This window comes from Aotus nancymaae, unplaced genomic scaffold (assembly GCF_030222135.1).
Source record: "Aotus nancymaae isolate 86718 unplaced genomic scaffold, 86718_ANA_hifiasm-v0.15.2.pri h1tg000039l, whole genome shotgun sequence".
In the NCBI taxonomy this organism is placed as follows: domain Eukaryota; kingdom Metazoa; phylum Chordata; class Mammalia; order Primates; family Aotidae; genus Aotus; species Aotus nancymaae.
This window is the reverse complement of record NW_026988453.1, coordinates 9350502-9362721: the sequence shown is the minus strand read 5'-3', so window position 1 is coordinate 9362721 and position 12220 is coordinate 9350502. Positions and strand designations below refer to the sequence as shown.

At 43.1% G+C, this 12220-nt stretch overlaps 1 protein-coding gene across 9 annotated transcripts in view; it reads right to left on the bottom strand.

Annotated features, from left to right (window-relative positions):
• Positions 1-12220, bottom strand: part of SRGAP2 (SLIT-ROBO Rho GTPase activating protein 2) — a 270174-nt gene that overhangs the window by 256248 nt on the left and 1706 nt on the right. For 7 of the 9 annotated variants that reach the window (XM_064360303.1, XM_012459301.3, XM_012459302.3 and 4 more), the window contains exon 1: positions 11376-11554. In XM_064360303.1, the coding sequence (XP_064216373.1) occupies positions 11376-11442 (67 nt within the window). In that variant the 5' untranslated portion in view covers positions 11443-11554. Of the gene's footprint in view, positions 1-11375; positions 11994-12220 lie in introns of those variants that run through there. The other 2 variants (XM_012459306.3, XM_064360301.1) reach the window with 1 other exon arrangement.

Genomic DNA, 12220 nt, shown 5'->3' with positions numbered 1-12220 from the left:
GGAGGAACATGTCCAACTGTTTTTCCTTCCTCATGAACACATATTTCAAGTTCAGAACCATTCATTCACAATGTATAAATAAGGTCAAGGCTATTTCATGCCAAATGACTTGAAAAACCATAAGGGACCATTTTCCTGCTTGCCCCTTAGGACCTTTCCTTCCCCATTTACCAAAGATCTCACAGCTGCTTCTAACCAGACAATAGCTCTCTCCACACCATGCTTCGAAAAAGTAACAAAACAGTTCCTTTTTCAAGTCAACCCAGTTTTAACTCCTGGTCAAGACAGACAAACTTTCTCAAACTTAGACTTGTAGTGCCTGATAAAAATGGTGAATAAATCCTGGACAAATGTAGAATGTGTCTTTGCTTCAATTACAGAAAGCCTTACATTTGTTTTAAACTCTTGGGAATTTCAGTGTTAACATTTTTCTTGGTTTCCAAGGTAAGACATGTGACTGAAGAAATTTGGTTAACTCAAGTATAGCTCTAGGGCAGTGATTCTAAAGAGGGCAGCGCCCATAATAAATTTAAGGAGAAACACACCCCTGTGAGGGAGGCTCCATAAGGCTATGTAGTTTGTACTTGTCCTTGTATAATGCAAATATATTTACAATGTTGAATCTACTTCAAATTTCAAATAACATTAATATAGGGCATGGGTTTCTTAGGAGCGGGGGAGAAATGCAGAACTGTGGCATCATGGCACTGTCACATCCAAACTCAACTCAGAAGACAGTTCAATTCAACTTATAAACATTTTAGTGCTTACTATGTATCAGGAGCTGGACATGCAGAAATGAATAAAAGACCATTATTTCCTGAAGGTGCTCAGTGAGTTGTAAACAAAGAGATGTAAATGAAGAGATTGCAATGTAATATGATGAGTGCAATAATACAAGTGCGCACGAAGACACTGCAGAGGAGATGCTGAGACCATACTGATTAACGCTGGGCAGAAGCCAAGGGGAGATGTTGAGGAATCCTGCTTGGGATCCTGCACAGGGGAGCAGGGAAGGCTTCCTGGAGGGGTGGCATCTGAGCTGGGCTTTAGAGGATGAGTAAGTTTTCCAGGTTCAAGGAAGAGGACCCTTTCCAAAAAGAGGGCACAGCATGGATAGAGCACAAACCATGACACAACATGATAAAGAAAGGAAACTAGAGGCATTTCAGCTGTAAGGCAGTATAAAATGTAAGCAGGGTAAGTGGGAAGTGATGAATATTAACAGTCTTTTATGCTATGACCTTAGCAAACAAAAAAATGAGTTTTTAAAAATCACTCTGGGCTGGGTGCGGTGGCTCACACTTGTAATCTCAGCACTTTGGGAGGCCAAGGCAGGCAGATCACGAGGTCAGGAGTTCGAGACCAGCCTGTCCAATATGGTGAAACCCCGTTTCTACTAAAAAATACAAAAATTAGCCAGGCGTGGTAGCACATGCCTGTAGTCCCATCTACTCAGGAGGCTGAGGGAGGAGAATCACTTGAACCTGGGAGGCAGAGGTTGCAGTGAGCCAAGATCGTGACACTGCACTCCAGCCTAGGCAAAAGAGTGAGACTCATCTCAAAAAAAAAAAAAAAAAATCACTCTGGTGACATTGTGCAAGATATAGTGTTAAGATACAATTAAGAAACTATTTCTAAAAGATTATTTGTAGTAGTTAGGTCATTCATTCATTCATTCATTACTACAGTGTTTACTGAGAGCCGCCATTTGAGCTACAATAGTATTCTAGAGACGTTTCCTATCTGAAGGGACCTTATAATAAGCTATTTATTAGCATTTAATATTTGCCATACACTTAGCCAGTACTCTAAACACAACTGCAATTAATAGCAAGACAGGTCTCATTATCTCTATGTCACAGAAGAGGAAGCTTGGAAGAGAAGTTGAGTGACTTGAGCAAGGTCGTACAGCAAGGAGGTGATGTTGACAAGACGTCAACTGAGGGCTGGTTCCAAAGCCTATATTATTTGCATTGCACTATACAACCTCAAAACATTCATACATTCAGAAGTCTCATAGAAGAAAGAAGAATGAAATACAAATTTTCCAAACATAAGGCAGTATGAGATCAATGCCATATGAGATCTATTAAGAGAAGCACCATGTGGGTGAAATAGAGACAAGGATTATTTCTGGTCAGAGCAATTGAGGAAGGCTTTCCAAAAACATTGGGCTTTAACAGAAAGGTGAGATTTCTTTTTTTTTTTTTTTGAGACGGAGTTTCACCCTTGTTGCCCACGCTGGAGTGCAATGGTGTGATCTTGACTCACTACAACCTCTGCCTCCCAGGTTCGAGCCATTCTCCTGCCTCAGCCTCCCAAGTAGCTGGGATTACAGGCATGTGCCACCACTTCCAGCTAATTTTATATTTTAAGTAGAGATGGGGTTTGACCATGTTGTTCAGGCTGGTCTCGAACTCTCGACCTCAGGTGATACACCATGCCCAACAGAAAGGTGAGATTTCAGTCAGTGAAGATATGGGACTGGGCAGAAAAAGGAGCATTCCATGAACAACAGGCAGAACTTAGAGTGTGGCAACAACCAAGGTTCCAAATCCTATTCCATCATTCAGTAGCTGCAGACCCTAGGGGAATAAATGAATGTCCTATACCTCACTTTTCTCATCAGTAAAATAGGATAATAGGAACATATTTTTCCTAAAGTTGGAGTAAGGATTATGAAATAATCTATATAATGTATTTAGCATAATGCCTAGTAAGTGGTAAGCATCCAACAAACAGCAAATGTTAGCTAATAGTCTATGTGTTTAAAGAACAGTAAGCAGTCAAGTTAGGCTTCCAGTCCTCTTAAAGCAAAATAAGAAATATGGTTGAAACAGGTTGCAGCCAGATTGAGGACGGAATTCATGTCTACCTTAGAAAGCTGGTCTGTATTTAGCAGGCAATAGGGAGTCAATTATTAGAAGAAGGCATATTAAGAATATTTTGAGCAGATCTCCAGTGGGAGCCCCCAGCCCCTCTCCTTGGCATCTGGCTCATTTGCGACCCCTTCTAAAAAGGCATAAGCCCCTAGAACTGGTTCAAGCCAGATCTGTTTTTTGTTTGTTTTCTGTTTTTGAGACAGAGTCTCACCCTGTCATCCAGGCTGGAGTGCAGTGGTGTGATCTCAGCTCACTGCAACCTCTGCTTCCCTGGTTCAAGCGATTCTCCTGCCTCAGCCTCCAGAGCACCTGGGATTATAGGCACCCACCACCATGCCCAGCTAATTTTTGTATTTTTGTAGAGATGGGGTTTCACCATGTTGGCCAGGGTGGTCTTGAACTCCCAACCTCAGGTGATCCGCCCACCTCAGCCTCCCAAAATGCTGGTATTACAGGCATGAGCCACTGTGCCTGGCCAAGCCAGAACTATAGGAAAACAGACACTGTCATTTGTCCACTCCTAACATGGCCAAGATTTTTTTTTCTTTTCTTGTACCTTCTCTCCTAAAAGCAGAGTAATGACTGAGACACAATTATTAACCTGACTTCCCTTGGAGATTGTCTTGGTTAAACAAATTTTCCAGAAACTAATCCGGGCAGTTTAGGTCATCATTTATTTGTTACTTTTTAAAATTTGTTGATACCAGGCTTTTACTTATTTATCTTGAAGCTAATGTCTTTTCTAGAATTTTTTTTTTTTTTTTTTGAGATGGAGCTTTGCTCTTGTTGCCCATGCTGGAGTGCAATGGCACAATATCAGCTCACCACAACCTCTGACTCCGGGGTTCAAGCTGGGATTACAGGCATGCTCCAACACACCCAGATTCTCCTGTCTCAGCCTCTCCGGTAGCTGGGATTACAGGCATGTACCAACACACCCAGCTAATTTTGTATTTTTAGTGGAGGCGGGGTTTCTCCGTGTTGGTGAGGCTGGTCTTGAACTCCCGACCTCAAGTGACCTGTCCGCCTCGGCCTCCCAAAGTGCTGGGATTACAGGCATGAGTCACCGTGCCCAGCTAATTTTGTTTTTCTTGCAGATACGGTGTCCCATTATGTTTCCCAGTTTGGTCTTGAATTCCTGCACTCAAGCGATCCTCCCATCTTGGCCTCCCAAAGTGCTGGGATTACAGATGTAAGTTACCATGTCTGGCCAATAGTACCTGTTTATTAATACATTATAATGAAGAAAATTTTGAGGTGATAATTAGATTCACTATCTTGATTGTGATAGTTTCATGGGTATATATATGTCAAAGCCTATCAAATTGTGAACCTTAAATATGTGCAAATTATTAAATATCAACAAAACCTCAATAAAGCTATTAAAAACATGGTAAAAGCTTAGTAATTCATGTAATTAAAAAGGTGTACAACTTTATAATTAATAATATACTAATATACAAGCTAATGCACACATTAAAAACCTTAAAAAATTTATCAGGACAAGTGATTATATAGAAATATATATACAAGCTTATAAAACTATGGCATAGTGTACATTCAAAAGAAGAATAACCAGTCTGGGCAACATAGGGAGACCATATCTCTACAAAAACAATTTTTAAACTAGCCAGTGTAATAGCATGTGCCTACAGTACTCAGGAGGCTAAAATGGGAGGATCACTTGAGCCCAGGAGGTCAAAGCTGCAGTGAACCGTGATCAAGCCACTGCACTCCAGCCTGGGTAACAGAGTGAGACCCTATCTGGAAAAAAAAAAAAAAAGAAAAGGAATACACCTATGTTACACCTATGTTCACGGCAGCATTATTCAAAATAGGTAAAAGGTAGAAGCAACCCAAGTGTCCATCAATGAATGAATGTGGTATATACATACAATTAAATATTATTCAACCTTCAACCTTAAAAAAGAAAGAAATTCGGACATATGCTACAACATGGATGAACTTTGAGGACATTACAGGAAGTGAAATAAGCCAGTCACAAAAAAAAACCATACAATATGATTCCACTTACCTGCAGTATCTAGAGTTATCAGATAGAGACAAAATACAATGGTGCTTGCCAGAGACAGGGGCAGGAGAGAATGGGGAGTTGTTGTTTAATGGGTATAAAGTTTCAGTTTTGCAAGATGAAAAGAGTTGGATGGTAGTGATGGTTGCACAACAATGTGAATATACTTAATGCTACTGAACTATACACTAGATGGTCGATTTCCTGTGTATTCTACCACAATTAAAGAGAGCAAGGAAGATATGAGAATTCCTACACATTATTGTAAAATCAGTAAAAAAAAAATTTTGTAATTTTTTCCAATGTTTTTAAGTGATCCTATTTTTTTTTTTTTTTTTCTGAGATGGAGTCTCACTCTGTCACCCAGGCTGGAGTGCAGTGGCGCTATCTTAGGTCACTACAACCTCAGCCTCCTGGGTTCAAGCAATTCTTCAGCCTCAGCCTCCTGAGTACCTGGGATTATAGGCACACACCACCACGCCCAGCTAATTTTTGTATTTTTAGTAGAAGCGGGGTTTCACCATGTTGGTCAGGCTGGTCTCGAACTACTGACCGCGTGATCCACCCGCCTCAGCCTCCCAAAGTGCTGGGATTACAGGTGTGAGCCACTGCATCCGGCCTATTATTTTTAAATCAAACAACTTCCAAGGCAACTTTCCCAGATTCCCCAAAAAGTCAATTCTGGAGCTGACACCAGGTTAAAATTCTTCATTTGAATTCTATTACTATCAGAAATCTACATATCAACTGCTTTTTCCCTTAAATATGACATATATTCCTAACATAGCTGTCAGAGGTTAAGGTTGTAAGATAAACACAATTCCCATGAAGAGTTCTTGCTTCTGGAGGGAGAACTCTACAGGTGCCACTGGGCAGCCTAGTTTATCTGGAGTGAATAATAGGAGTCAGGGTCTGCACACCTGCTGATTTTAATAGTGGGGGTACCTATAGACTACAACCAGGTCAAACTCTGGAAACCTCATAGCAGACAAATGATCAGAGCCTGTCTAAGCTTTCAACCTGCATGATACATAACGGAAGTGGCCCTAACTACCAGATAGGCTTCTTCAAAGGCAATTTCTGTTCTCGTTCCCCTAAAGAACACCTAAAATTGGAAAAGCTAAGGACCCTCATGAACACTGTTTCCAACCACTGCTTCTTTGCACAGTACACTGCATCCCCCTGGCTCCTTACCCACCACTTTCCTCCAAGGTCTTTCGATTCCAAGATGTAGAGTATGGTACTTGAATGTTTCCAAGAGCTTCATTTTCTTCCAGGAGTTCACCTTACTACTGCAGAGTAGCTTTTTGTTTTTCCCCCCTCCCCCACCCTGAGCAAGGGACAAGGAGCCCTCAATCATCTTGCAGGAAGACGATAGCATCTGCTTCAGGATTCCAACTAAATGTTTCACTGCAGCTTTTCAAACTGATTATATTTTACTGATTATATTTAAAACTGATTAACTGATTATATATAAAGCTCCCTTAGGGAATGGGGGCTGGGAGGAAAGAAGCTTTGGAGAAGACCTTTGTTGGCATGAATGAAGAATCGCTCAGACCTCCCAGGGGAAAGAGCTTGTTTAAATACCTGCCATCAGCATTCCCAAGTACATATACACACACAATATGACTCCAGTTTTAAATTTCATCTCCTGCTCTTGAATGGTCCTGAAAGCGTTAAACTATTCCAGACAAAGGCCTGCGCTTTTTCTATCAAAATGCTCCAGATGGAAATTACCAAATTTCACTTCCAGTTCTGCAGTGCACACACACTGCTCTCCTAAGACTTAAAAAAAAAAAACAGACAAGACCCCTAATGTTCTCAAGAAAGAAAATTTGACTGCTCAGCATACAGTGCCACTCTGTTTCAGACTATTTCTCCTGGAATATTTGCATGAACTGTCAATCTCAAGCTTTCTGGGAACTCAAGGTATAGAGAGGGTAAAGGAAAGGAGCCTTAAATAAGGAAATAACAATAGCTGGGACTGTATGCAGTCATATGTATTCACCCAATACCACCAAGATTCACAGCTCTGGTAACCATGCCCTGCACCTTACCACCTTCGCTGCTCCAATCCCAGCAACAAGCTAAGAGTCTAGAGCCTAAAGGCTTCAGGTTATGACCATGAATCTGACCAGGGTTGTAAAGAATTTCCAGAGATTAAGGTACATCAGCCCTCCACACCTGCAGGGTGCATATCTGCAGATTTAACCAAATGGGAATGGAAAATATTCAGGGAAAAATAAAAATAAAAACAGCTATACAACAATTTAAAATAATACAAATTTTAAAAGCAGTATAACAACTATTTATATAGCATTTACATTGTATTAGGTATAATAAGTAACCTAGAGGGCCGGGCGTGGTGGCTCACGCCTGTAATCCCAGCACTTTGGGAGGCTGAGGCGGGTGGATCTTGAGGTCAAGAAATCGAGACCATCCTGGTCAACATGGTGAAACCCCGTCTCTACTAAAAAATACAAAAAAATTAGCTGGGCATGGTGGCGTGTGCCTGTAATCCCAGCTACTCAGAAGGCTGAGGCAGAAGAATTGCCTGAACCCAGAAGGCGGAGGTTTCGGTGAGCTGAGATCGCGCCATTGCACTCCAGCCTGGGTAACAAGAGCAAAACTCCGTCTCAAAACAAAACAAAAAAAGTAACCTAGAGATGATTTAAAGTATATAGGAGGATGTGTGTACATAGGTTATATGCAAATACTACACCATTATATATCAGGGACTTGAGCATTTGCAGATTTTTCTCTCCTGGGGGAAGTGGGGCCAGTCCTAGAACCAATCCCCGGAGGATTCTGAGGGACAACTACATATGAAAGTGCATTGTAAATTGGAAAGGGCTATGTAAAAAGACTAAGAATATTATTGCTTTCAAGTCAGACACTGAGAGGCATTAACTTTCAAAGGAATCTGGGCACCCACAAACCAGAAACACACTACAAGGCAGGCTAAGGAGGCACACCCCTCACAAAACCCTTCTGGGGACGGGTTGGGGCTGAAGCCTCAGAATTTCCTCAGGGCACATGCAAGCAGGTGGTTTATAGGGAGACAAAAAGCAAGGGACAGAGAGGGTCCTCGAAAGGGTCCCATGAGATGAGGGTCCCATTTAGAGTCCATTTGACTTAAACAATTCTGATTGAAAAAACAGGACCTGGGACTCTGATCAAAGACATGTAGAACTAGAGTGGCCAATAGTTAGTTGACTTGTTCACTGACAGAAAAAGAAACTGATGTCCAGAGGGTTTAAATGACTGACCCAAGATCTTTTGTTACTACTAGATGAACTTAAACTAGAACTCTTTGGGAGTGAATATGCAATGCAGCCTCAATAGTCAGCCCAATTCAGCAAAAGAAAGCCTGCTCACAGAGGAGTAGACTGTACCATTATTGAGCACTTACAAGTGCCAGATACTGTTCTAAATAATTTATGTATCTCATCATCAACTCACTACTATCTTAGGAAATCTATTTTATTTTACCTATTTTCCAAATAAGGAAACTGAGGCTTAGGCAAGTCATGTAACTTGCCTGAAGTGAAAGGCAAGAAACTGGCAGAACCAAGATTTAAACTTGAATCCCTTTGACTCTAAAAATTGCACTTAACCACCAAACCAAACTGTGTAACTGTTATAGCAATTTTCTTTTTATCTTGGCATCTGTAAGAGAAGTAAATCTGGCAGCACCGTGAGTCCCATATAACACATAAAAAGCTGACACTCATAATATTTCTGACCCAGGGCTTCTAGCTAGTGGGGGGCAGAGCCAACCCAGATCCCAGGCCCTTTGTCTCCAAATTCTGTGCTGTTCCATAAAGAGCCTAGCTTCCAGAATATAAGCTCCACAAAGGTAGAGACTTTTTCTTCTTCACGGCTGTATTGCCAGTCCCCAGAACACTTAGTAAGCACTCAATAAATAGTTAATGAAAAAAGGAATGAAGTCAAGCTGCCATGGTTTGGCTGTGAGACCTTGGAAGGGCTTCTTGTCCTCTCTAAGCCTCAGTTTCCCTATATGATGAATGGAAGGTGACAATAATACCCACTTCCTGGATTGATGTGAGTATTAAACCAGACCATTCATTTAAAGCACCTGGGACAGACCAGAACGTAATGAGCAACCAAAATGTAATCTACTATTATCATTATCATTATCATTATTACTACTATTATTCATTGACAGATTTGGGCTCCTTAAGAATTTTTCAGGTTTTCTCACCCTGGTCAGACGATGTTTCATAGTAAAGATACAGAATAGGGAATTGAGAGTTGGTAAATCTGCTTCTAGTTTCAGATATGCCACCATCTAGCTGTGTGACCTTGGACAAGCCTCTTCAGTTCTCTGTATTCTCCTCAGCTGTAAAATGAAGGACTAAACTATTCAAATCAGTTCCATAAGCATTCATCAGGCACCTTCTCAGAGTAAGACATCATGCTTAGGCACGTTGAGCATTCAGGATCAATTTCTATGATCCTGAATAGTATCAGTGGAAAAATATCAGAGCAAAGCAAAACAGTCTAATGTTGTGGCACGGTTGAAGAGAAAACCCTAATAGCCAACTGCATTACATCATCTCAATGAGCAATGTTTGTAAATATCCAAAGTGTTTAATTTTGAGACACTCTTGAGAAATCCTTTGCCAATAAGAAATTGGCAGATACAGTTCTATTAACACCTATCAGCCTTGAACCTTCCAAAAAATAAACATTTAAAATCACTTTGCACCTTAGTCAAATGGCATGCTTCTGGAGAGAAATCTGGGAAGATCAAAGTTATTAACACTCCTGATGGCAACAGTTTAAGAATAGGATGTGTTTAAAAAAAAAAAAAAAAAAAAAAAAAGACATATCTGGTTAAGACTGCAGGGGGGACTCCAAGAGCAAATTGCAGTGCATCTGGACAGGATACGAAGGCTAGTGGCCTATTGTTTACAAAAACAGGCCTGGATTATGAACAGTGACACAGTGACAAGAGGCCAAGACCTCAATTATCACTCACAACCACACCTCTCTCAATCCCAGTTCAACTGAAGCTATCAATCAGTCAACTCCCCCATCTCTGTAATAAACCTACCAATATCTGCAGCCAAGTGGATAGAAGGCCCCTTAGGGCACCTCCAGCATTGACCAAACTAATGACATAAAAATGATCCTGTAGGTACAATGAGGACTTCAGACAACCTTCCAACCTCCCAAGAGATAAAGGAGCTGCCCATTTCAAACTCCTCCCCTACCCCCACCCCCCAGCAATCATTTAAGGGGAGACATGGCCCTTCTCAAGTCCTCTCTGATAGGAAAAGGTCTCCTTGCACTGGTGCAGGGAAAGGAGGGGCCCCTCCCTTGTACTCTGAAACAAAGGAAAACCCAGAGCTCCAACCATGTGGTGTAACATTCAAGGCCACCCATCTCTTCCACTCCCTAGCTAAGGTCTCAATGGGCTGGAGCCACATGGCTCTTTCCAGTGACTGACCAGGAAAGGACAGTGCCTTGCACAAACACATGCTGCAGCTCTTTAACAGGCAGGAACCCTTCCTATGGGAATTGCTGGTTTAAAAAACACTATCTGAGTAAGGGCTCTTATTCATGAGTCAAGTCAGACAGTCGACTAGATAAGGAGATAGGTCACTTGGTTTCTCCAAGACTACATTTTGCTTTACACTTCACATTTTTCTGGAGAGGAAAATGGGGCTTTAAAAGCATGTCTTCTGGAGCAGAGGGCCACAGCACAGAAGGGTTAAACAATTATGTCTTCCCATTTTCCAGAATCAGCACCAACCAGCAACCCTAACATCCTCCCAACTCTATTCAGATTTAGGTGAGGGCGGAGACGGAGCGTGTGTGGCCTCATTCTTTCTGTTCTCTGATCTCTGATTGTATGCAGGCTGACCAGAGACCAGACAGGTACAAGGTACATCCAAGGTAGCAATTGACTTTTGGAGTCCAATGCCATAGCAAATCTCATGTTTTAATATAGTGCCTCAGAAAAACCCTGTCTCTCCCAAGGGTCTCCAAACGGTACACCTTCTCAAGGTTGCCTTTCTGTCCGGACTCCTCTTCAATCTCTGAAATAAATGTCCAAACACCTGTCAGATTTCAGTTGTCTTTGAAGGAAATCTGACCCAGAGAACTGGAGGCAAACTGTGCCTTTCTCTCTCCAAGAGCCTCCTGCCCCTCCCCCGACCCTGTCAGCTTGTGGGAAAGAGCTGCCAAAATCACGGTCAGCCCCACAAAGATACTCCTACAGCCCACTCCAAAAATTCCTTTCCAGTGCCAGCAGCCCCTGGCACTGCCCGTCCTTTGGAGGTTCAGACCCACCTATGAAACCACCTCTGGGGTCAGCCTGCCCCCATCTGCTCCACCCAAATAAATAAACAGCCTGCAAATCAGGGTGGAAATACATGCCTCACCAGTCCACAGAGCATTTGCAGTGTGCTATTTTTCAAAGCTCTTACCTTTGACCTGAGTATCGTACTCTGCTATGATCTCCTTATCCTTTTTGAATTTGGCTGGAGACGTCATGTTTTCCTTTTTTCTTCCAAATTCGAATTGTGAATTGATAGATCCACGGAAAAAAAATCAACCACCTAAATCAATACCTCCAAGACAGCTTCTCTAGAGGGCAGAGGAGCCCTCCCCCCACCCCGCGGTGGTCTCCAGCGCTCCGTGGAGCGCGGGCTGCGGGCTGGGCAGGCGGCTACGGCGGGCACATGCAGACGGTGGGTGCTGGGGCCGGGTGCCGCGGCGGCTGCTGCTTGTGCTAGAGCTGGAGCCGCAGCCTCAGCATTAGCCGGGAGAACTGCAGCACCCGGAGGCTGGCCTGGGGTCTGACATCAACGACACAGGCAGGGAGTGGAAGTCCTTCCGCACAACATGGTGTGGGGCTGCGGGGGTGTGGACGCGCCCAGCTGTGTCCCCGGGAGGGAGTGGGTGCTTTTCGGGGTGCCGGGGGAGGGCTGGGCGTGCTTCGCGGTTTTTTGTCGTAGAGGCTCGAAGATGCTGCAAATCAAATCCCAAACGGGAGCTGCAGCAGCGCAGACTGGATCGGAAGTCGTTTGCTTCGGTTCACTTGCCTGTAAATGCAGGAAAAGGGGGAGGGGGCGATCAGTCAGAGAGTAGATCCTAATCACGGCGGGGGTGGGGTAAGGGACGTCGTTCGGAGCCCGCCCTGGGCCCATTCCAGTCCCCCAAACGCCGCTGGGTTGGCAGAGCCCGGCGCTGCGAGGTGGGGAGGAAGGAAGCTCCCTCCGGATTTTGTTTTAAGGCTGAAAGAAAACACTTTGGAGCAGCCGCCTGAGCG